A 26,102-nucleotide genomic window follows, 5' to 3' on the forward strand; every position below is an offset into this window, starting at 1 on the left:
TTTCTTCTCCTCCGATTTGTTTTGTATTTTGACGCGTTTGTGACGTCACAATTTACACATATTCAACAGCCGGTTGAAAGAAACACCACAGGGCAGACCAACCACTGGCAATGGAAATTATGGGTTCTGATATCTAAGGTATATCTCCTGATTTTGGTGTGAAAGATACTTAAGAAGCACTTGATTGGACCAGTGGGCTGCTCAAGTCAGCATGAGGGGGTCAGTACTGTCCTTGGGATAAGCAGGCTTGCTCCTGTGTGGTCTCTATTGCACATTGCTAGATTGCAGTAGGATTGCAAGATTGCAGTTGTGAAGCACTTTAAGGTTTTAACAGTTAAATTGTAAAAATGTCTTCACTTCAGCTTTTTAGTATGTCTGTATAACACAAAAGGACTGTTTGTCCTCTCTTTCTACAGTATAATGATGACAATGATAAACACTCAGTTTAATGATGAATGGCTGACAGAAAGATGAACATTATTGCATTTCTGTTGTGTTGGACTGCTGCCCAGGAGAAAATGCTCCTCGTGTTGACTGTTTGGCCACTGACATTTTGGCAACACTGTACATGAATTGAAGATTGATTTCTTTTGAAATAAGCTGTTTGGCACTGCTTTAGACAAGCTTTAGTTGAAAGGTTTGTAGTTATGACCTATTACCTTATAAATGCAGCAACCCTTTCAAATTTGTCTGAACTTTCAGCTGTAAATTATGACATAACTGCTTTACTTTGAAGGACTGGGCATCTCTAGCAGGTTTCAAGCACTTTGCTACAATTGGGTTAGGGTTACCTAACCAGTCACATGTTAAAAACATTAGCACTCTGAAGGGCATTGCTATCAAGAATCTGCTAACTTTATGTAATTGCAAAATGTCAGAAGTCTGTGGGTGTGCTCTCAACACCACTGATTTTTATTGTGATGCAGGAAATACTAGCTCTTTGTTGCTAAGATTATATCTTGTTGTTGGTCCCACTGTCAAATGGGGCCCTGGGTTTTCCACAGAGTATGATTGGCCGACTAGCAGTTTTGTTAGGATCCGAGCACCGACTGGTGTGAAGTCCCTACTGTATCTGCTCTTTTTTCCTTATTCTTTACTTTCTCACTCGTTGACCTCACTTTTGAGGGCCTTGCCATGCACAAAAACTCACTAAACTGGACGTCCATCCCAGGTGATCTGACCGAATTTTAGGCAACCATTGTAGTGGCAAAAAGTACGTTTGCAGGAATAGCACACAGCAAAACTTCCGCCCTGTCTCTATTCTTTATCATCTTCTTGTTATGGCCAGTCATTGCACCACCTACTAGAAACAGGAAATACTAAGTTTGCTGTACTCTGACATAACAAATTACTGGTTGCCCCTCTCTAGGGCCACATATTGGCCGTTGTGGTTGCTCCACAACTTAACATGCATGGGAGGTGTGAGGGCCTGTTTAGTGCTGCTTGCAACCCAAGTTTTATCTAATAATATGACTTATTTCTAGGAAATTGTTTTATTTAATTGCAGTGCTTGTTATTTGTCTCAAATGCATTATTCAGGCATTGTTTTATGTCTGGGTATGGGCATGCCGCAGTCTTCTGTGCTTTAAGTGATTTGGCTGTACGTGAGAGTGTTGCTTCGCTGTTTGGCTCTGAGAACATAGTGACAGCTGCTGTCTCAGCTCCAAACCTCAGCAGGGAGCAGGCACTATCTCTCCCCAGTCAAAACTGACACTACAGGCTTGGGTCCAACGACAAGGCCTCCCCCCCCCCCTCCCTTAACAGCCGTTCACTATGCATAGATCGACTTCCTTTTTGGTTGAGGGCTGAGGGAAATTGCCAGAGCACGTGTTTGTTAGGGTGAAGTAACAGCAGTTACTGACAGCAGTTGGAGAGACATGGCATCCCATCAGTCTTTATGTTCAACACTGCTTGGGATTTGCATTTTTGGACACTGAGGGTGTAATTTATGCACTACATGTTAAATGTGAACATTTATGCTGCATTTTACCATAAGGACATGCATATTAATGATCAAGAATGTAATCTCAGTGCTGAGGCACAGCTGATGTGGTAAACAAAAACAAAGTGTTCAGGCCACTGACATTTGGTGTATTTTGCAGTAATGTTTATCTGATACTATGGGATTTCAATTGCTGATGCTGTTATTTACGAAGAAGGCCGGCCAATAGCAGAAAGTATGTTTATTTTTAACAATGCAAAAAAAATATATACAGTGTATGCTGTATGTTAGAAGCAATGTATTAATCAGGTGTGCATTGTCCTCTGCATAACATGTGCTCTGTACTTTATTATTTAGATGAACGTAATGTCCAAATAATTAAGAAAACAACAACAGTGTAGATGTGTGCAGGCCAGTTTGGTTATTCGCCTTGTCATCACTGCACATGGCCTTTATCTTAAAATGCTAGATAGCTTTCTTTGTGTGTGTTTTTTTTTTCCATTACAGGAGAGTTGGATTTAACTGAGACTGGGTAACCTTAAAGTGAAGTCCTAAAGCATACCGAGTTATCAGTTTTCTAAAATAAACAATTATTGCGGTCATCGTCTGCCACTAGTTTACATTTCTAGCTCTGTTCATATTTATCGGGTACAAACTTTTTCTAACTATTTTATTCACACAGACAACTTACAATGCACATGAAAAACCTCAGCGATTTAGTGTGCTATTGCAACCTAAGTGGATCTAAAGTAGTGGTCCAGCGATATTTTTTCAAGGCCAATGTTGATACCAATTATTACGAGTAAATGAGTCTGATAACCGTTATTTGGAACCAATGTGCATTTACAGTAAAAAGGAAAATGTCAGTCAAAGTTTTGCATTGTACATACTCTAACACAATTTTGATTAAATGCCTTCAAAAGTCTAGAACTAAAAGAAATCTGGAACTTTCTTCTCATGAGCCAAGGGCAAGAAATAACGGCACAGCCTTCTTTTTTTTTTTCATTTGTCATTTATATGGATGCTTGGTAACGGATTATAATTAGCAGTAAGTGTCTCCATGTTGTTGTCAACTGTCAGTTAAATCAGCAGCTTGAGAAAAAATGGCCCAGAGGCAGAAACAGCAGTGGAGCCACAGCACCTTACGTTGTAGTTACTTACTGTAATAATATTGGTGATCTTTACAATAGAATGCCAATACCATTAATTGGCAAAATGCTTTTTTTTTTTTTAACAAAAACATTTTATATGCCAGTACCAATTCAGCACATTCCTTCCAATGCAAAGATTTAGCCTTGGTCTCCTTCGAAACACTTTGTCTGATTTTTTTTGTAACAACACAAAGCTAATGACCACAACATAGGGTTAGAATTTGGAAGATTGACATCTTCACCTTCAGGCTCAGCTCCCTTTGCGCTGCACCTGCGTTAATGCTGATGCAGCACCAGTCCTGGCGATCTCATGCTCCATCTTACCCCGACTCAGTTGTCACTTATCTGCACTCCAGTGTGTACATCATTGTTCAGATGCTATCAGCATTTTTCGCGTGCTTTGTTTATTTCGGGGCTCCTGCAGCACTTGTGTGTGTGAGATCTCCTCTAATCTCTGAGCGGTCTGAGTATCATTTTTAGACTATGGTGATTTAGATAGGCGTCTCAGCTGTAGCTGCTTTTATGTGGATTGCCTGAGGGGCTATTGACTCAAGATGTGTTTTGCTGCGTGCTCATTCTCCAGCTACATTTGGGTTTGAGTTATTTTCTTCAGACAATTGAGACAGTAAGAGAGGACAGGGAAGAATCAAGTCGGGATGTTTTTTGGTAGCATTTAAATCCATTTTCAGCACTCAAGAATTGACCATTTTATGAGAACAGATGTCCAGTGGTGGTTAGAAGTCCCACATTTTGTATATCTCTCTCTCTCTCATTCATAGCCCACCATGCATCTATCAAAACATATATGTTTCCCCACCCTGTGTCGGCACTCCTGCAGTGAACACCATGATTAAAAGTACTGAGAATCATTACCTGCCTCCTACTTTGACGGTGTCTGTCTCCCCTACTGTTTTTCTCATATTTTTTCCGTTCCTCTTTTTTTTTTTCCCTCCCTGTGAGGAGAGAATCCAAATTCCAGAGAGAGGATAAGAAAAAGAACATAAGGAGATGTGGAGAGAAAGGGAGAACAAACATGCCATGTGTAAGAAAGGGGATCGATGTGAAAGACAGATGGGGAGCAGCTATAAAGTAGAAAGTAGGTGCTTAGCCAGCATCTGGGCTTCCTGTTGGGAGCAGCCTTGAGCTCCAGCAGAGAACTTCATCACAGAATAGAGTTGGGATCTTTGATGCCCTCTGTAGCTCAAGTATAAATGCACACCAGACATTAAGGTCGCTGGGATATGACTTATGGATATTCATGCATTACTGTTTGCTTTATTAAAGATGGTTAAATCCTAATTAAGAGATTAATTTGGAATATAAACAGACTAATCCCTCAACTATGGACAGTTTTTAGTCGCATATAGACATGACAATATTTCAGGATAAATCTATTTCTTTCTTGTACACTCATCTTTTCCTGCCCAGTCGTACAAATTGCATTTTAAATTCACATAATTGTCACAATTTCCCAGATTAAGTATTTATATAGCACTTATTTAGTCCTGATGACCATTCAAAGCTGATTTACACTACAATCCTGTCATTTACCCATTCACTCACACTTTCATACAGCGCATCTATGTGCACTGCACTTTCTATTACTCATCTTTCATACCCATTCACACACTGCTGTTAGGAGCAACATTGGGTCTTGCCCAAGGACTAGCGGAGCTGGGAATAGAACCCACAACCTTCACGTTGAAAGACGACTCGCTCTACTACTGTTTGTGTTTGTTAGAAAAACAACAAAAACAGTCAAAATGTTTTTTGATAATCTTTGGATAGTTGGGTTTTTTCAAATTTTAACTGCAAAACAAGCATTTAACTGAAAAAAATTGCTTACATGATAAGAAATAATTGCATCCCTGGTCCAACTAACAGATGTAAGTCCTAATCAATGTATGTACTTTTAATATCCAAGCAGCATCCGTAGTTTGGGCTGTGCTTAGTTCTGTGTTTGCTATGTAGTAGCTGATTAAAACAGGCACATCAGCTACGCTGTGTACTCAGCAATTCAATATTTATGGTTGTGCTCGTTTCCAATTTTCTTGCCCCCCCCCCCCAAAAAAAAAGAGCAATCACTTCGATCTACTAAATGAAATAAAATTGGATGATAGTCAGTATGCTTATAATCTGATCATTGTTAAGTGGACCTAAAATAACAAAGATATTAGACTAGTGTGCTGCCCTATGAACAAAAAGAAAGCCATAAAAGGTGCAATGTATTCTATACTATATGTTGCACACATGACCACTGCTAACGATGTGTGGTTATTTTATTAAATTGTTAATCATTTTTGTTACAGGTGAGAAGTATGTTCCAGAGGACCTATGGTGAGGTAGTAACGCTGTGCCCTCCAGAAGAAGAGGACAGGAGGAGCTTCTTCTCTGACTTGCTGCTGGTCCAAGCAACCAGGGCTCCAATACGCCTCAGGAGTGCGGGTACTGCATCTCTACTTTCATTCCAAGAGAGCAGTATTGTCTCCATGTACTTGTCCTGTATGTTTTTAATCTTTCCCTCAGCCCATTTTATATCTTGTTGAAAGGTTCAGGGGCAGGGGTTGTTGGATTTCAATTTTTGCAAAAATCCTCTTGTGTATATCTAATTCATTCGGATCCTTGGGGTAAACGTTTGAAAACCTTCAGAGAATGGTTATTGTCACTGTAGATTAAAGAGAAATAAAGATGTCAGATATTTGGGGTGGTGCAGGATCAAATGTAACATTGGCCCTGGTGTAAACCCTGTACTTTTGGACACATGTAAGAGCCCCTTCTATTTTGGTAATTGATTTGATTATGAATTAATCTCTGTTTTTTAGCTTCTTAAATGTGAATGTTTTATTCTTTATTTGCTCCATATAACTAAAACTGTTTACTTTTAGTTTTTTTTTGTAGACAAAGTAGTAAGTAGTGATGTTCTCAAGGTAAGATATTTGAGAACATCATCTTTTTGAGGTTTGGGAAACGCCAATCAACATTTTCAAGAATTTTCTTTTATTTATGGACCAAACGATTACTCAGTCGACATATTTATCATGCATATGTCCAACTATCAAAAGTAAAGTCAAATCTGAAGTGGCTACAATTATTTGATCTGTGACAAAACTACATTATGGATACATTTTGGTTTCATGAAAATGACGTATCAATTTATGTATTCATTTGTATTTCAATTTCTTTATCTGTCAAATAATTGCAATATTATTTGTTTGACCCTATTGGGGCAGCTTTAAAAGGCAGTATCAAAAGGAGTCTGGGGTAGAAATGGGGAAGTGGCTCTGTCCTCTGTGCTCTTTAGCCCTCATTTCCATTTCAGTATGAGAGAATTGTCCACCGAGGCCTTCACATGGAAATGGTGCTTAGCAGTTTTCTGCCAATTCTCATTGATACAAGATAGGAGTCCCCTGCATTACTTTCCTGATGCTCTTCAGGGATTCAGGCCTGACTAAGACGGCAGTCTAGCTTCCAGCAGAGAGGACAGCCGAGAAGCTGGGAAAGGAATAGCTGTGAGTGGGCCCCGCCGCTATTAGCCGTAATTAGAATCAGGGTTTGGATTGCTGCTTGTGAGTGAAGTGGCCTTAGGTGCTGTGGAGCCTTCCTAACGATGTCTGCAGATGCCTTGGGGTAGGACTGGCGCCTTGGGAGAGCAGAAGGGGATATCTGCTTACCTTGCTTCATCATTCTGTCACTGGCCAGAGGCTATTCCTTACTGTGTCTCAAAACCTGTGTTTGGGAAGGAATGTAGATATATTATTTTCCTCAGCCGCAAGAATCTTGATACATATTCTTTCCAAAGTTTTTTTTTTTTCTGCCTGCAATGTGTTGAGGGAAATGGTTGAAGATCTTGATTGAGACACTGTTCTGTTGTCTACTTCTAGCAGTGGCCCATCTGTGTGTTGGTTGTAGTGATTTTGCCTTCGGTGTTTTGTTGTTGAGTGCTATTACGACACACAGATTCTTCACTTTTTCTTTTGAAACTCCCTTGGTGTTACATTTTCAAGTCTCGACAGAAATGGTGTGAAAACTGTATTTATTTTGGGTCATCCTCTCTGTTTTTGCTTCTCACTTGTGTGTGTTTTTTTTAATGCTTCCCTCTCAAGAGAGGTGTGAAGAGGTTCTGCCAGTGGCAGAGGCTCCAGGTCCCAGAGTGCTGTCAGCAGAGGAGCAGCGCCGCCTGGCCGAACAGGAGGAGAAGACGTTACGGGAGCTCAGGCTCTTTCTCAGGGATGTGACCAAACGCCTAGCCACTGACAAACGTTTTAACATCTTCAGCAAGCCAGTTGACATTGAGGAGGTAAGGAAGATTGAAACCACACTCGTTGGGTTGGTTTGACAAAGCCAGGTTTTTATTGAAATTAAGTGTTTTTGTGTGTCAGGTGTCAGACTACCTTGAAGTGATTCGGCAGCCCATGGACCTGTCTACTGTCATGACCAAGATTGACACTCACAAGTACTTGACAGCAAAAGACTTCCTTGTGGATATTGACCTCATCTGCAGTAATGCTCTAGAATACAACCCTGACAAGGACCCTGGAGGTGAGAAGGAACTGATGCATGCCTCCATGGTCATTAACACAATCATACCGCCAGTCTGCAATAAGTAAAAATAACTGTTTAAAACGCAAGCCTTTTTTTTATGATAAGCTGAGTACATCACAGCACTGTGTCTGCCAATCCTGAGATCTTGTAGAGAGAGATTGACATTCCAAATTCAACCTTTGGCAAGAAATCCAATAAGTACATTTTCCAAACGTTTTTGAAACTTCTATATACTCTAAACTGAGTGTCCATACATACTGTATATCTATTGATTGACATTTTGCAGCAGTAGTCCCTTGATAGTAAGTCACTGTTGGACTGTCCTAATTGATGTAGTTGTCATTGCATTCCATTAGGCTGTGTTTATTTGAGTAAAAAAGTAATTAAATTTAACACTAAATTACTTATGAAGAGGGCCTCCAGGCAACAGAGCCTCTTGATAGTTTTCTTCAACATGGACAATAAAGTGCAATACTTTACAGCCTTGTGAAAATTGCATAATCACCATGTATTTCATACTTTTTAAATAGGACCGGCTGCATATGCATGAAAATTTAATTCTCTTTTCTTCCAATTTGAGCTAACTTTTACTTTATCTTCCTTCAGCATCTTTTTCTTAACAGAACATGGGCATCATAATGAGGGCGAGAATACAAACAAACAAAGAGGCCTTATTTGCAATAGCTTACAAAAAAAGTAGGATTTATATGTATTATTTAATTGGGACTGATGTGTACAAGAGAGGTAAAGGCCTGTGTAAGAGAGATACACGTCTGTGTATACACAGCAATAACCTGGAGAAATGGAAACGATTTAAGAACAGCTTGTTACACAAAAGGAAAAAAAAAAGCTTTCCACCAGAATCTAATCCTCAGTAGAAGTACCAGTAATATTAATTGAAAGCTACAGTAGGTCTGCTTCAATTGATGTGACCATTTTAATTTTGCCTCGTGTGTTTAGCTGCTTTGGTTCCCTCGCTAGGATATAGCTGGCTGATACTAATGGGAAGCAATTCTCTGCCAGCTCAAATGAATAAATCATATCTCTGTCTTTGCAGGCAAGGGTCTGGGTCATTTGTTGGAATACAGGGTCTACAAATGATACACTAAAGGGAAAAAAATGCAATTAGGCAGTTTAATAAAGAAGACTAACGAAGGCTCTTGCCTGCTCATCCAAAGCTTGGCCCAGGGAATATGGCCCAGACCCTGCACAATTATGCTCCTGAGAAGTTCTACACCAGCTTGCAAAGTGCTGAGAAAAAACCTCATTATCTTGCCGTGGTCTGGTTCTCTGTGTCCGTCATTGTTCTGTCCCCCATTTACAATCATGTTGGCTTCCCTGTCTGTTACCTCCTCACACAATATGTCTCCACGATTTGAGTTGGTGTCACAAATTCTCCTTTGTCGCTTGAGGGAAATGGCGATTACAAGCATCTGTCAGTTCCACAACCTCCAATGAAGGAATGTGTAAACAGCAGCGTTGTCTATCAGTCTTTTCTGTTGTTGAAGGGTAAGTCAGGCAAGGTCCTTAAGGGTGCTGATTCCCTCCTGTTTTTCCATCCTGGCCTTTTGAATCCCTCCTGCGCCCTTGTAATGCACTTGTAGGTATCAGTAGGTTGTTAGATACACCGTCACACTCTCTCACACACAGAAACAGCAATTAGCCAGCCATCATCCACTTAGACAAAGAAAGTGGGCATGTGACCCTTCTGCCACTCTCTGCCTGAGCTGTTCTCCTTCTGCCTGCTGTAATGAGAGACAGCCCGTTTATAGTGACTGTGATTTTGGCCTGCCTCTTGATCTCGGTATTTATTTTCTTCCCATGGATGAGAGAACAGGAAAGAAGGAGGATTTAATGGTGCTGCCATACATCTAAGAGAAAAAAGGACAGCTGTTATGAAGGTGTAAGGAGTGCGCCTGTGTGAGAGAATGACTAATATTATAGTTGAGGCTCGAGGCACGCTTGTGTTTTGAATACTGTATGTGTAAACACTTGCCTTTGTCATTAATAGATTTTTTTTGCATGTCCAAATTCTACCCTCCTTATATTTTTCTGAAAGCCAAAGCCCACCTCTACCCCTCTATTCAAACTGTGAGAAAATCCTACAATCCCCTTTCTCACAGATACAGTTGAATAGGGAGGGCTTTCTATTGACTTCACCTTATGTAGAAGATGGGTTGGGAAAAAAATGCAACATCAAACTCAAAGCTATAGTCCTACACAAGCTTTGATGGTGTGAGAAAAAGAAACTGACATCTAAGGGCAATGAAAGTGACAGAAATATGTTGAAAATATGTCCTGTGTTGCAAAGGACATATCCTTCAACATGCATATCCACACATATAACCATAGTTTTATTTGTTTGTGACACAAGTGTTGTTTCTTCTTTTTCCAGACAAGGTGATCAGGCACCGAGCGTGCAGTTTAAAGGACACAGCCCACGCTATAATTGCTGCTGAGCTTGATCCAGAGTTTGACCGTATGTGTGAAGAGATCAAGGAAGCACGCAGGAAGAGGGGTAAGACAATCATTTCACCAAAGCAAAATGGAAAGTAGGCTTTTAGTCACTGAAGACACACTAGTGATTGTAAGCAAAAGTAAACCACCATGTCTCATGTCACCATTTCACCATAATCTTAAATAGCTAATCTTGTCACCACTGGCCTCTTTATCAAGGGATAGTAGTTTTCAATATATTACTGGTGTAGCAGACTAATGCAGCTCACTAATAACAGTGAACTTAATAGCATCATTTGTTTATCTAAATAAATAAACACCTTGGAAGAATAGTTATTTACTTGAATAATGAGCCCTAAGCCAGTTCATGGCTTTGCAGTTCTTTGTAGAAAATATTCAATAGATTATTTTGGAGAACAGAAACGGCTTTTAGGGGAAAATAGTCTGTACAGCAGCCCAGTAGAACTTGATGAAGTTGAGTATGTGGCGCAGAATGGAGGAGTGCCCAAGGCTGTAGAGGCTTGTGTTCCAGATAGAACCTTCTGTGCTAGACGTCTGCTTGGTGCTCTGCATCTGTACACTCACAAAACAGCCCGTAGCAGTGCTGAATTGACTTTGGGTGAATCTGAGTCATTCTTTTGCACATAGAAACATATGCACACACAAGATGCAGTTGAATAATATGCATGCAAGGGTTGGTTTTCTATAAGTTGTCTCAAAGATTGGAGCACACCGAGATGAAATCCTATACAATTATCCCTGTTGTTTTGCTTGCCAACATGGGAATAGGTTAATTATGTTGAACACCAGGCTCTCACTCATTCATGTAAATGAAGTGTTAAAATGTACTTCACTTCAAATGTCACGAAATGAGTGTCATTTGAAGTATCTTCTCGACATATGCAAGCAAATCTGTGCATTTATCTCACAAAGGTGTATGCTCACCCATGTTATAAAGAGTTCTAGAGGACTGTGCTGTGTCACTGTTGCACACCCATACAGTTCACTGGAAATTATACATAGTATGTTAAATAATTAGCCAAAAGTGTGGAATCATGAAAAAACTCTAACCTACCACTTTTTATATTTCTTCTTTTACTGAATGACCATGAAGATATGCCACATCGAGTACCTCCATAGTTTTTGAATTTCCCAGTGTGAGAGTACAGAAGCGTTCTGCTTTGTTGTTCCATGCTTTTATCCTTTTACAGAGATGACACTGTAACTCTGTTACTCTGTGTTGCCGTTTTTTGTTCTGTTCTACTGTACTGAGGGAACTGCACAAGAAGCCCTGATTCCTCCTTTAAAAATCTTATCTACAGTATGCACCGCACTAACCCGCAAGGGCCTATTGACTTCTGACTTGAACCTCAGAGGCCTGAATCTTTTCGAAGATGAAGCAAAATTCAGAAGTCACTCTGTTGCTTTTGATTTGCTCTTTTAGCAACTAAAAGCACAAGATACTAAATGAATATTGCAGGAGCAGGAGTCAACTCCCTGTGCTGAGGATGACAGCAGCATTTCATCTTGCAGTCAAGGCCCCGATAGAAAACTTTCAATTAGGCAAGCATTGCATGATGTCCAGTTGCAGCAGTTCTCAGGACTCGCACAGCATCTGGGTGGGGGGTTAGCCGCCATGACAAGGTGAAAGGAACAGTAATAATCTTGGCCAAAGACTTAAATACCACTTGATGTCAAAGTTGAATTGTCTCATTTTCCAGGTCCTGTGCTCCTCTTCTGCCTTTTACTCTTCTCACACTCTCTCAGAACGGAAATGTGCAGCTATTGCAAATTCTAACCATCTGTAGTTTTTTTGCGTCAGTATTTGTACTGACGATTGTATCGCATTATGTTTGTTTATCATATCTGATTTTTCACATTGTCTGGACAAACATCTACACACGCATGCGTTTCAAAGACTTTCATACGTGTACACAAACATGTGAACAGTAAGTGCACACATTACGAGTTTTATCTATTGTTGCTAACTGGTCCTCTGTGGGCACTGCAGACCCCCAGACACCAGCTCAGCCGACGGCAGTTCCAGCCGCTGTGGCAACCAGAAAGCACCAAACTGTAGGAGAAGAGACAGCCAAGAGCAGCACTCAGGGCGAGGCCACTGACAAACAGTGCACCAGCACCACGAGTGAGTATTCAGTCCTTCACACCACACAGTTTCATAAATACTACGCAGCATAAACCATGAGTTTGATGAGAACTACAAAGTGATGATGCGTATAGGTGCCCTCTTTACCCTACACACTAAAGGACAAGTTAAAAGTGTGCTCAGTCTACTGCCATTTCAGGGAATGCACACTGTCAATTAGGGCCACCCTCGACTAAGGATTTTCTTAGTCGACCATTGGTTGTCATTTGAGGCCATTCCTCGTTGAAGATTTTAATGTAAATGTTAAACATTAAACAGATGTGCCTAAACGGAGCGAGCAACATATTTCAACCCTGTTCAAAGCGCAGTAATGACTGAATGCATTGGAACAATCAGCAAAGAGGATCTGAACATTTTGTTTAATTTAAATACATTAGAACGTCATACTTACTTTTAACAAGAACACAAATTAGAATGAGCCTTTGAATGATTGATTTTTACAAGCGATCGCGATGGCGCACACCCATGACGCACACCGCAGCAAATGTCAGATCAACCGGCTAAGTAGACTGAATGTTTTGTTGATTTTCAACACAGTACTCAATCAACCTGTAACACACAACGACAATAGTTTCTTAACGATGAATTTTACAACGCCGCAGGCACGGAGCCTGCCGCTTGTGAACACCGACAAAGCAATTAAAGAAGTAACTTATCCTGATTCTGAAAGTGTAATCAGCAAGACAGCATGGCAACATTTTATGAATGTATTAAACTTCAACTGAATAACACTTCCATCAGTCATCACACAACTTAGGAACTTGTACATCAACTAAATACTAACTTCTTACCTGACTTTGTCAGCAGCGCATCAGCTGTGGTAAAAATTGACTCAAACGGTCAGATTTACCACTGTATTTAAGAATAGTTTATGGTTTTGTTAGCTTAAGGAAGTTCAAAGAAATTAAACAGTTGAGCAAGTACTAGGCATCAGCAGAGAGAAAAAAAAAACTCCCCTGGAAGAATTCTTCGACAGAACCAGACTCAAAGATGTGCAGCCATCTGCCTCGACCAGTTGGGGTGAAAGGAAAAATGGTAGATAGGGGAGAGAGAGTCTCTTTGACTCTCAAATACTCAAACTTCAGCTTTATGCAGCATTTTGCTTTTCCTTTTCCTTTTCCTGATGCAGCAGCAAGCAGCTGTGCTTATATTAAAACAGTATACCAGTTGTATGTGATGTCATCCACCTGCCTACACACACACACACACACACTCCGCAGTAGAGAAGCAACACAGTGAGCAGACTCATTAGCAGGACTGCTCTCCCCCTAAACACGCAGAACATGGCCACGCCACAGAGCAATTACATGCCCACCTGTGGCAAACGGCGGGTGCCTAAGGGTGAAGGGAGGGCCGAGCATAAGCAGGGGGCAGTCTAATGAGGCTGTTACCTGAGTGAATCAGGGTAAGTAGGTTTTATATGTAATCTGAAAAATGCCCTAAGACTAAATATGGAAATTGAGACAGGTCAGAAGAGGCAGGAGATGTTCAGGCATTAAGGAGTGTGCAGATGGACTGTGGTGTGTATAGGGGCAAATGGTGTGTTCATTGAAGCTCAAATTAAGACTGATTTCTGTGTCTGTGCAGTTCATCTGTTTGTCACAAGGTGGTGCATGTCTCTCATAGGAATATTTGCTAATATATAACCCCTGCTGTGAGAGTAAACCATTCTCCCATTGAGATGAGTCCCCTTTTGAGGGATGAAGGTTTCAAGCTCATTGCTATTTATCTTGTCCTGCTTGGCCTAAATGTAACAGCTGTAGACTGTAGTGGACTGGGGAGTGAATATTTAGACTTGGTTGTGTAATTTTTATCCTTCAACCTTAGTGTAGGCTAAGCAAGGCATGCTTCAGTGCAAGGCAGCAAGACCAGGCTAAGATTTATTGTTTTGTTTAGGGGTTGAGATGAAAATTTCAGTTTAGTACTGTGCAGTATATCAGTCATGACTACTACAGCCTCGATTCCTATGGGGCTCATTCGATCTACCTTATTTACAGCCTTGACATTTTATATTGTATTGCATGATATTCTACATGTGTGTCTAACTACTTTACATATTTACTTTTATTATGTGGTTATAGTGGAGCTAGAGTTGGCAGTTATTTTAAGGATTGTTCCATTTAGTGTACATTAAAGCTGTACAATCACACTTACACAAATTAATTCACACATTTCTAGCAATATGAAACAAAATGAATTGTTTGAATTTGTAATGTAGAATGATCTCTTTTTTGTTATGGGTGACAGCTTACTGTAGTTGAATACTAGTTTTAGCTTCAGTCCCTATCTACACAGGTAAATGTCACAGACCACCAATTTAGTTGCTCTTGGGAGAGTCGTTATCAGCCTCCACCAGAGGCTTAATTAATTAGGCTAACTCAGGTGATTAATTTGTGATATCGGCAGCCAGTTCTCACCTGGAGCACCTCAGCAAGGCAGCTATTAGGCTAATTGATCACAATGTCAGTTATGTCTTGATATGACACGAGCACATAATGAAAGCACAGTGCGTCTGCCCGTGGAAATGGCAGTTTCTCTTCTGATATAAAGCGTAAATGAACAGCTCATGAAATTGTACCCACAGCAGCTTGGACAATCTGGGGTCATTGGATTCCCTTCCTTTTCTGTTGAATGTCAGGACATTTGAAGGTTCGGGTTATCCTATATCATTACCTGCAGGGTGAAGCCTATCTGGAGCTGTTTTGGTATCTGCAGTTCTATAGGGCTTTTATCTGGGCCACCTCTCTTCTCTCTTTCCATCCCTCATTTCAGTTTGCCCAGAGCTGAAAATTACCTGTGACATTCAGATGTAACAGAAAGTAGTGGCTGGGATGAAATGTGCTTTTTGAAATTGTGGAGAAATTTATGAGAGTGGCTTTTTTTTTTTTTGAAGGCTAACGATATTTCTGAGTTATGTGTTAAAAGCAATGTCCGTGGGTAAGACCAGTTGTTCAGATGCAGATGGCTCTTCTGCTACTGTCGGATCACTCCGGTGTAGGAAGAAGGGAGACATCACTACTGTTAAAGCTCAAGAAAGGAGGAAGAAGAATATTGCTTCAATTAGACTGCATGGATAGTTCTGGCACGCCAACCCCCTCTTGCTTGCTCTTCTGTCACACCTTCCCCAGAGGAGCATAAAACCCACGGCCCAGTACCTGGGCTGCAGTCCTGGGTTCATTCGTAGTGCATCTCACCACAAGAATCTGGTTCAAATGGAGTGCTTTCCTTTCATTAATAATTAACTTCTCTTAGTTTTTCTCTTTCACTCTTGACTGCTTTTCACAGGCTAAAATAAGCTGGGGTGGGTTTTGGTGCTCAGAAGGCACATGATATGCCTAAAAAACCTCATATTTGATTATTCTCTTGTTTTCCTTAATTGTCATATGTAAACACAAGCCATATGCTTCTGTGTTTTTCTTGCCATAGTTCAACAGTGTTCTTCCACCTCCGCTTGTCAAGATTGTCCGTATTCAACTGTTAAACTGTTAACAGAAGAAAAGAACGATGCATGCACTGCACAATGTGTCCTCTCTGTCAGTCAATAGCACGCCCAAGGCAACAGCCACTAGGCTGCATTCATGTAGATTGAACATAACTGTGTCTTGCCTCTCCCCTGCCTTGTATCTTGCAGCAACAGACGGTAAACAGACAGCCACTCTCCCCGTTGCCTATGTTAGACTATCACAAGACCTTGATCGGATATTCAAATTCCAAATAAACACTTGCATATCCTTCTTCCTCAGACTGAAGTACTAACTGCACAAAAGAATGGCCTGTTTTTTCCCAGTATAAAAGGACATTGGTCACACAGCCTGTAACATGCTGAGATGGTCACATTGCTCAAGAAAATAGGTTAATAAGAAGGTGTCCTTTCATTTGAGAAAAATAGTCGAAGTCAAGTTTACTTGATTTTCTCTTCTATCCATTATTGTTTACAAGGACATTGTATCTATTATTCTTACTGAATGCATAAGTTAAACCATGGTGACAGTGTATATTGTTTGTTTTACCTGAAGTAACTGCAGATTTATTGTTGCCATTGTTGGTTTTTGTAAAGCTTTACTTTGTGAGTTATGCCTTTGACGGAATGCCTCCTGTCACTGGAGCTAAGGTAACATCATGTGGACATGCTGTTTGCAGATTTTTGTCGCTGTACATGTCGCTCACGCTTAAGAAAATCGAAACTTCCCCCACCTTATCACTAAATCAGACCGCCCCCATTTTCATACTTCATTTCATATGGTTGTGTCCACATTTGAAAATTGGAATGCAAATTGTGATATTCAAATTCTGTCCTGCAGTTGATTCTGCCAGTTTGCCAAATTTACACACATTAGCAAATTGTCTAAATTTGCACTATAAAGAAGTAGAGAGTGGGCTGCTTGTGGGCAGCAGGAGAAAACCGCATCATTGCATGAAACCAAGAAGCTGTATTAGTGATCCGAACTGGACACTGAATTTATCCATGCCACTGTTTTGCTACCAGGCAAAAACAATCTTGAGCTGCACTTTTGCAGACATCCTGTGGTGCTCACTAATAAAATCCATGCAAAGCCCCAAGCGAATAAGCACTGAGCGTAAGCTGCCATTTGGGCACAGATTTCTCATGGATTGTGGCACCATGCGTGAAATGAATGTAAAATCATCCATGATGCCTCTTGCTTCCATTTATTGTTTCAGGGAGGAGATGAGCTGACATCAGTGTTAGTGTTTCAGAAGATTCATTCTGTGTCTGTGGGTCTTTTCATTTCCACCATGCATAGTTTAATCTGTGCTAAGTGTACACAGTTGACAAGGTTGGGTGGTGATCCCCTTCACAGGATTTTAATGCCTTGTTTTATTACCGTGCAATGCAGATAAACATATTATTGTAAACTGCTTACATTTTTGCCCGAAAGAAATGAGCCCAAAGAGTTGTGTGGGAATGATTGAACTTTGCTGCTCATTGCCTCTGTGCATGCCCAATGACAACAAGCTGTGCTGCCTCAGGATGTTAGGGAGCTGATGGAAAGGGGAACAGAGAGTGTTAATGGGTGAGAGAGAGTGGCTTTTGAATGCTAGAAAGGATGAATTGTTACGTAGACAGTTTCCAGTTATGAAATATATGGTCACTGCCTTTAAAGTGCTAGGCTTAGCAATGCACAGGCAATGACAAGATTAGGGCAAGAGTGATTATAGAAAATATATCGCTGACACAGATTTGTAGAGGTGTCTGTATTGAACAGCATTCCCTTGGTGATTTATCATTTTAGTGCTGGTTTTTTTCCCCCTTCGCCTGTTCAAGCCTTGTAAAGCTTAACAGCTTTTACACAGTGTCTAAATGCCGAAATTACTGCAGATTGACTGGTTAACCAGATAACTGGACCTCAAGTGACACATGCATTTCTTATCGAGATTATCTTTTCATCAAAAATCACATTCAGAGGCTTCCATGGCTGTGACGGGTGCCGATTTTCACAAAGGAAGTGGATCTGGTGCTGCACATTTCGTTATGAAAGGTGGAACTTTTCCCTCCGTCTTTCACCAACACCAAAGCAACTCACCATGTCAGCAGTTTGGATGTACAACACACAGAGAATTATACAAGCCCCCCTGGGATTTTACTTTCATTGTTTTTTTTTTTTACCATAGTGCAGTCAGTTTCAGTAAACATCGGAGTATAGTAAATAACCAGTCATGAAGTGCGCTATATTCTCTCACTCTCTCATTTAATTACTCTAAGGACGCCTAAACCCTAACCTTTGAGATGTGTGCCCTTTAATGTTTTTTGTTGTTTTGTTTTGTGTATTTTGTACACACACATTTTAAAAATCATCACCAGGTTAATTTGAATATTTCTGCCTCAGGTTTGGTGGTTATTGGTACAACATAGTTTATAAGAGTGGGGAAGAACGATACCCGCATCAAATTAATCTTAAATTCACACATATTTAGGCTTATTGCCACATCTCCATTAAATTAAGACATAGGATGTATTTTCTTATAACATAGCAGCAATTTTCCTGCTCACCATTTTGTGGTGGACTCATGTTCAGCATGATACATTTAACTTTTTAATTGTTTAATGAACTGGGTCTCCTCTCTTGTAGTGGCACAATGATGTTACTGTCAGGGACTAGGTGCTGAGGGACTAAGCTCTCTCTTTTTGCAGACCTCTGGGTCTCCTTCAGTTTAGATGAAGGAGACCTTGCTCAGGAATTAAGAAAGTCATTAAATTGAGGCTTCTAGTAGGATCATTTTTGCAGTTACTCTCGGTATAGCTGTTTATTCGCTCGTAATATGCAAGGTTGTTAATTGCATTATATATAACGTGGATGCAGCCGTTTATTGTAATTTCACAGTTCAATTTGATGTGAACACAACCTACATCAAGTTTTCAAACGACAACGACGAGTTCCTGCTGAAACTTATCAGCAGTGCAGATGTGTATAATTGTCTGTGGCAACACAAGCAAATGCCTTCCAGGAGAGGGAAAATGTGTGCCATTGTCTTTCTATTCAATTTAGTTCAAATCATGTCGTACACTAATGTGAACACACTAGTTATTTTTAGTATAACCAAGCCTTTATTCTGATTCCTGAATAATGGAGCAGCTAAGTGGATCCTAGGCAGGCCGTTTACAGGAGGAAACCTTTGTCTCAACTCTTGAATGAGATTGGTAAAAACTTTGAACAAATGCAGTGGTAGCAAATGTTCTAAAACAGTTAGATTAGTGATGAAGACACGTCCCATGGGATAGAGCACAGATTAGGAGGTAGCGAGCAGTTTAATGAGGAGCGGAGGATTAACTGCTCTTGAAAAGTTGAGATGTCAGTCATGGTGGAGCTTTAACTGTTAGTTTTAGCAATTAATTACTCTATGTTCTAATTAGTAATTTGGCATGACATGATACATACAGTATGTGACCAGACGGACTTAATTATAATTCAGTTTGTCGCAATATAAAAGGAAAAAATAAGGTAGCTATGTAAAGTTTAGAATCCCTGTGTAAATAGCTTTTCATTTGATATCTTACCATTAAATCCCATTATTATCGTTATTATCATCATCATCATCATCATCATCATCATCATTATTATTAACATTATTAGTATTATTGTACAACTGTGACTGCTTGAATCCCTTAACAGTCTCTTAGGGGAACTAAATAGTATCAAATTCGTTTTAACAGACGTTCTGACAACTTACAGGGCTCTGGTTGCACATTCAACCAAACACCTTGCAAGTGCGACACCATTTTTTTCTTGGGTTGCACCTAACATTTCGTATGTCTCTGCCTGGGACTTTCATCTTCTCTACTGTCTCTCTGCAAAGCCTGTGTTCTCTATCTGCACTGTTCTGAACTCACTCTCGTGGAAGTATGACGTTGTGGTCAAAACCAATCATCCAAGTGTAGCAGTATAGTCCGTAGCCATGCTACACTATATTTGTTCTTCAAATAAAGACAAACGTTTACCTACACCTTATTTGGTTTACAGTCACTAACTCATTGTATAACTAACTCTTTTCATAATATGTAACTCCAGTGTTTAATTGTGTAGTTCACAGTGGCTAGATGAAGGACATAGTCTTTTCTCCCTTGAGGCTACTGCAAGGTACATATTAATTTTCCCACATGCAGTGTGATAACAGACATCAGTCAAAGTGATTGAAAAAGTGCACAACTCATTACCACCTCGCTCCAGCCTTGCAACTTGTATGTTTGCATGTTTTCATGAGGGCAAGAAGCCTTTCACATCTCCCCCTTTTCCCGCTTGATAGTCTGCTTTGTATGTGTGCGTAGGCACAGGCCGACATCTTCAATAGAACATGAAGCTGCTGGTGCATTAGGGCATATCTGTCTTCTGAGAGGAGGACACCAGAGGCACCATCATCCCACTGGCCATTTACGGGGCAGCAGAGAGGACAGAAAGAGACAGATGCTCTGACTGTTATTTCTGCCGTTCATACACCTCGTGACATTTCATCTTTCTATTAGTATTGATGTTTGACTTCCCCCTCAGAGTTGATTGGCTATAGTGATGTTTTATGCAATTGATGAATTAAAAACAAGACTATTGGTTCTGTTTTTGCAATTATATTGGAGGGAAATTATTCAGGATTCTTCCTTTAATTGAAATTGTATGCTTCTTTAAATGAAATGCACACTCGGATGCAGTTTATGCACAGGAAGAGAAGTTAGATGTCATTGGTAACATGTGACAGGTGACAGGTGTAAGAACAATGCATCTTTTTTTTTTCTTATTTTAAAACCCCTTAAATAGTGATACTATAATTAAGAAAGGTGAATTAAAAATACAATGTTATCTCATTTACTTTTATTTGCGACATATGGTGCATTTTATTAGCACTTAATAAGGAAAATCTGTTCACCTGCTTATTCATTAAACAATCCAGCAGTGAATAGTATAAAGCAGAAAGGTGCCAGGAGCTTCTGTTAACGACAACATCCAACAAAGGTAATAATGTGATTTCACTGACTCTTGACTGGTGATTACTTTTTGCTTTGTGGGTTTTTATTATAAAATTCAGTTTACTCCTTCAGTTTATCATCGCTTTGCTTTTAATTAGCCTGATGGATGGCACCAGACTGTCACAAAGTTTTCTGAAAGTCCCATGAAACACCGGCTCATGCTTTGCCTATTAGTGGATATTGTTTGTTTTGTTACGGTTATGGTCAGATGGTTGGCTAGGCTTACACTTATTTGTGTACCATAAATCAAAATGAACTGCCAACTCTACAGATAGAGTGTTTTAATACATGTCTGTCCTACAAACATTTACCCACTAGTAAATGTTTAGCAGATAGTCTTTTGAGATGTTGACAAATGTAAAATCTACATCCATTTGGTGCTTGGCATGAGTTAATTGAGTGCTGTTGCAGGGATGCACAATATGCATCCCTTTATGGCCCCAGTTGACGACCAGATCTGAACAAACACCTCTAGGGTGTGGTTAAATGGCAGCATTACATCTGTAACCTTCCAACATCTTGTGGAAAACATGTAATGAAAGCTGAGGCTGGTTTTTGTTTAGAGCAAAGGGAGGCTTTAGCCTGTTTATGTATACTGTTCCTAATAAAGAACTTAATTATTGTAAGAGCAAGACGTGACTGGGCTGTGCAGACCCTTTATGTGAGATAAAGGAAGGGAACAAGGATAGAAAAGGGAAGGGCGACACCACAATTCAAGGAAGTGATTGATCTCCTTAATTTCAAGAAGCAATGATGGGATCATTTATTGATCTGGACATTTCATCAAGTGTCACATCATGTGACAAACTGACACCCCGAGGTCCTGTGTCACCACCCTGCGTCTCTCTGGCTCGCTTTGTCTCCTACAGAGTGTTTTCCCATGTTGCCTCTTGTTTTGCTTTTCAACCTTTTCCTTGCCTTTGTCCATCCACTGCAGTTCAAACTCAGGTGTATCTTTCAATATATAATGTATATTTATATGTAGATATTAGTAGAGCAGCAGCAGATGGTCAATTAATGAATTGCTTGATCAATAGGAATTGGTTTTGGCAACTGTTTTTAGTCTAAGAAGGAATTTCTGTCGGTGGATGGAAATTCATAACTATTTTCTATCTAAATCATGTATACATTTATTGAAAGATAGCAGAAACCCCACATGAAAACATGTTTAAATGTACAAGTAGAATTTTAGCAGGAAGCAGATATTTGACAGATATATATATATATATATATATAAAAAAAAAAACATAACAGGATTTTACGTCATCAGTTTTTGTGCAATGAAGTTGAATGCCTTTTCTTTTCATTTAAGACTATGACAACCTTACTCCAAGCTCCTCCCTGTCAGTTGCAGGTGATAAGTGCGGCTGATCAATATTTAATTTATGTTCCAAGAATGAGGCCTCAAGTCCTGTCGATTCCAATGAATTGTGCATACAGTACTCAAGAAGCCATGCAGTTACTGTAAGCATAGTCAGAGGCTTAGATGGAGATGATGAGACTCATCTGCTGATCTTTTCCCTGCCAAGTCACTGTAACCGATAGGCTTTGTGGAGGAACAGATCAGCAGGCGGGTTTGATCATCTCCATCTAAGCTACGATCTTCACTCTGTGACTGGTTGGAATTTCAAATCTCCTGGAAACTGCAGTCACTCATACACAAGGAAGGTCAATATGATTGTTTAATTACACATGTAAATACATACAGACAAAACTGGTTTTGTCATCACATATTTTCTCTGGCTGTGGGGCCAGTTGTTCAGCAACCAGCAGACAGCCTTTTTGGATATTACTTTTTCCAAACGGGAAATGGTCCACCACGCCTGAAACTGTTATTTGCTCTTACTTACTTAGTACTGAATTAGTTTTTTCCCTCAAATGAGCTTCAGAATGGCTACATTCCTCCAGTGTAAAACTTAAAGGTTAATAAGTCTGGTAAGTTTTTTCATTTCACATAATGTTGGCCAAGAAGAGTGGCAGATTGGATTCATTGCTTAGATTATTTAAACTAGCTTTAGGGTATGTATGAGTTAGTACTGATGTGCTGATAATGTGGCATTGAGCCCAGAGAGCCATCATATCAATCTATCTGAGATGAGTACACTTGCCTTTATGGGGTAGTGTGACTTGAGAGAGATATAAAAGTAATAAATATTCTCCATCATAATGCATGTTAATACTATGGGTGTAAGGTACTTTAGAGTTCTCTTGGATGACCCTACTGTAACCTGTATATGGAAATGAAATATCTAGATCATGGCTTTGAGGCTTTTACTGGTTTGCCAGGGCTATAGACAGTGGATAATAATATGTGAAATAAAGACTCTTAAAACATTTCATACTGTATATAAGCTGTCAGTATTTATGTTTCATTTTTTTCCCCTTTGCCCTCACTTCAAAACTAGGTTATAACTGTCTTTTGAGGAGCCGTTATCTGATAACTCAATCCAAGGAATTATTAAATAAGGAAATACAGTATGTGAAGTACTATTCCAACCAAAGGCATTACTATCGATATGCTACTGAACCGTCAGCGTCACTGGCCTCATTTCTTGATTTAATACTTGCTGATATGTGTAGATATTTGCCTCGTTGGTATTTTTGCTCTCAAAAGCTGCATTTCCCTGAGTTCATACACTGCTCTGACATCCACGTGCGATGGCTAATTGAAAATATTCTCATTCATCCAGGTCATAGTTATCCAAAAGTAACTGAACTGGACTCTCACCTGTTGTCCAAGTGGCTTCTTCAATTCAGTTTTTCAGTTGTGACTGATTCTATCACTTTTGGATGGCAATTTGAAATATTTCTGCCAATACATGAATCTTCAATCTTGAAAGGGTTGGGCACTTTTAATTATCCCCGAGTGCTCTGGAAACAGCTCCCCCCTCTATCTTATCCTCCCCCATCAGCATATCTGCCCTTGGTGGTTGGCTGTACATGCTCCAACATCTTTCATGCATTATTTAACAACTGTTTATGATGAGTCATTTGCTGCCATTCTGTCTGCTATGATTCAGTCTAAACTTCTACATCCCTCAGGAGTGATAGGTGATAGCTGACCTAAGGGATCTGTCATTGAAAGTTGGATTTTTACTTTTGGTTTGTTAGAGTTAAAAAAAATATATATATATATGTGATGGAATGTAAGCATCTAGAGAGGTTTAAAAGAAAAATGCCACAGAAAATGAGTTGCTGAGAGAGATGCTGTTGCTGTTCTTGATTAAAGTGATAATATATTAAAAAAGCAGAAACGTATAACTTAAAGCAAAAAGTAATATTCTCTGTGCTGAACATGAAAAGATAAAAGTTGTGATTAATCGCTGGATGTTGCAACATGACATTCCTACATAAAAATGTAAATCCCGAAGGTTCAATAAAATGACACGCACAGATATTGATATGATTCAAGCAATCAGAAATATCCTGGTTTTCTTCCTCTCTGTTCTTGCGTTGTTCATTTGTGCTCCCTCACTTGGAGCAGAGCAGCTGCTACATGTGCCAGTCATACCTGGAAATGAATTGGGCTTCCTGTCTGTACCGAAGCCTATTCTACAGCTAACTTCTTCCATATCAGATCAGGAGGGACCATAGAAAAACAAAGCTCCATCCCACCTTCAAAATAATTCCACCAGCAGCCTCTGGGACCACTTCAGAGAGGCTGTGTTACAAACTGTGTTCGGTGGCTTGTGGTGGGGAGCCTTGGCATGGGAATGTGTCTCATTGTCTTTTTTTGTACGGTATCCATTAGTCCCCTGGCCTGATGACACGTAGCCCGAGCAATGGTTCATTTTAAAAATGAAAGTGCGGGGGAAAATTTTGCGCCAGCAAATTGGCACATGCCAGCGTGACTTTAAAAAAAAAAATAGTGAGGGAAAGATGGAAAGTTAATACCTACTGGCGGCAGAAACTTGGTGAGAATTAAGAATAGCCCAAGAGGAATTTGAGGCAGAAGCATTTGCTACATTGTCCTAGATATGCTGTATATTTGTCAGCTTTTACTGCAAGTTTTTAAAAAAGTACTAAATTTAGCTACTGCATAAACACATAAATCGCTACTCATTTCTTTTCAATAATTGTATAGTTGAGGTGTACAAAAAATCGGTTCATGCAAAGATCATGATTATTATCCCCAGAGTTTCTAAATCGATTCAAAGCTTTGTTGCTTCAGTTTTGTTTGGCTTTGATTCAGTTTCCCATCACTGTACCACTTTAACAAACTTCCAACCAATTCTGAATGGACAAAAATAATAACTACATCCATAGCCTGTTTCATTATTGTGTAGCTCCAATTAGAGAATTACAGTAGAGCCCAAGGTACTGTATGTCATACCCTCACATAACCTTTTCAGGTTACTTTTGCGGTTTTTTCTCTTGGATTTGTTTACGTTTACTTTGCCTTTTTCCCAAATATTTAAACCACCTAACACCCTGCTAATACTTTTATGATGACACCGTTTTTCAGCAGTAGAGTAGAATTGGAAATCATCAAACCTAGATGTTTAATCTAATTGTGACCCAAGAACTCAGAATCAAATTGTGAGATCAAATGTGAGACTGGGTCCATTATTTACCAGGAGCTAACCCCCAAATCCATTGCCTGTGGGTTCCCATCGCGTAGTCATCTTCTGCTCGATGTGAGCACCTTTGATGACAGCGGTTCACCTCCACCGTATCTGTGGGGATCTGGTAAAATCCTCTCCCCTTAGCTTGTCTCTGTCGGTTTTGGCATCCCGGGGCACAACATCCATCCACCATCTTCACTTTTATGATGGAAACAGCTGGCGAAGAGATGAGTTGTCTGACACATTGCCTGATTTATGAGTTGTCTAATCTAGTATACGTCTATAGAGCGTAGTTTCCTGCCAGAGGGGCATTACCTTGGTTGTGCGACGTCAGCTCCTGGAGCTCTATAGCACTAGCTGGCACCAAGTGTACTCTATTCCGTGCTGGGTTGTCTAATGTGGAGATTGTGGCTGACATGATTTGTGTGGCTGGTCATTAAGGGGGTCACTAGAGAACACAGTTCCTAAAATGTACAATCCGTAGTAAATCACTAAGAACAAGTTGACTAATGACCTTTTTGTCATGTATTTGCAGGTGACAAAATATAACTCGCAGTTAGTGTGAGTGTTTTCCCTCCCATTTTCCCTTCACTATGCAAACAAATAACATAATGTTTCCTTTCTGCCGTCCTCTGATGTACAGCGTGCATAATCACATCTGCAGAGTGGAAAATGAGCCTTGGATAAAAGCATCGGGGGTGAGCGAAAATTTGACAGGCAACACGCAGGCATATCAAGATTGCTGCTCGGTTTGCTTAGTCATATATTTGTGGGGAATGTTGTGTAGGTAGAGATGGCACATGAG

The 26,102-nt window shown here is 40.0% G+C and overlaps 1 protein-coding gene across 1 annotated transcript in view; it reads left to right on the top strand.

The window, feature by feature from the left end:
* Positions 1-26,102, top strand: part of atad2b (ATPase family AAA domain containing 2B) — a 64,657-nt gene that overhangs the window by 14,686 nt on the left and 23,869 nt on the right. Inside the window, exons 20-24 of the mRNA XM_058613130.1 lie at positions 5,403-5,538; positions 7,197-7,390; positions 7,473-7,632; positions 10,031-10,153; positions 12,104-12,238. Of these exons, the coding sequence (XP_058469113.1) occupies positions 5,403-5,538; positions 7,197-7,390; positions 7,473-7,632; positions 10,031-10,153; positions 12,104-12,238 (748 nt within the window). The remainder of the gene's footprint in view (positions 1-5,402; positions 5,539-7,196; positions 7,391-7,472; positions 7,633-10,030; positions 10,154-12,103; positions 12,239-26,102) is intronic.

This window comes from Solea solea, chromosome 17, assembly GCF_958295425.1.
Source record: "Solea solea chromosome 17, fSolSol10.1, whole genome shotgun sequence".
In the NCBI taxonomy this organism is placed as follows: Eukaryota; Metazoa; Chordata; class Actinopteri; order Pleuronectiformes; family Soleidae; genus Solea; species Solea solea.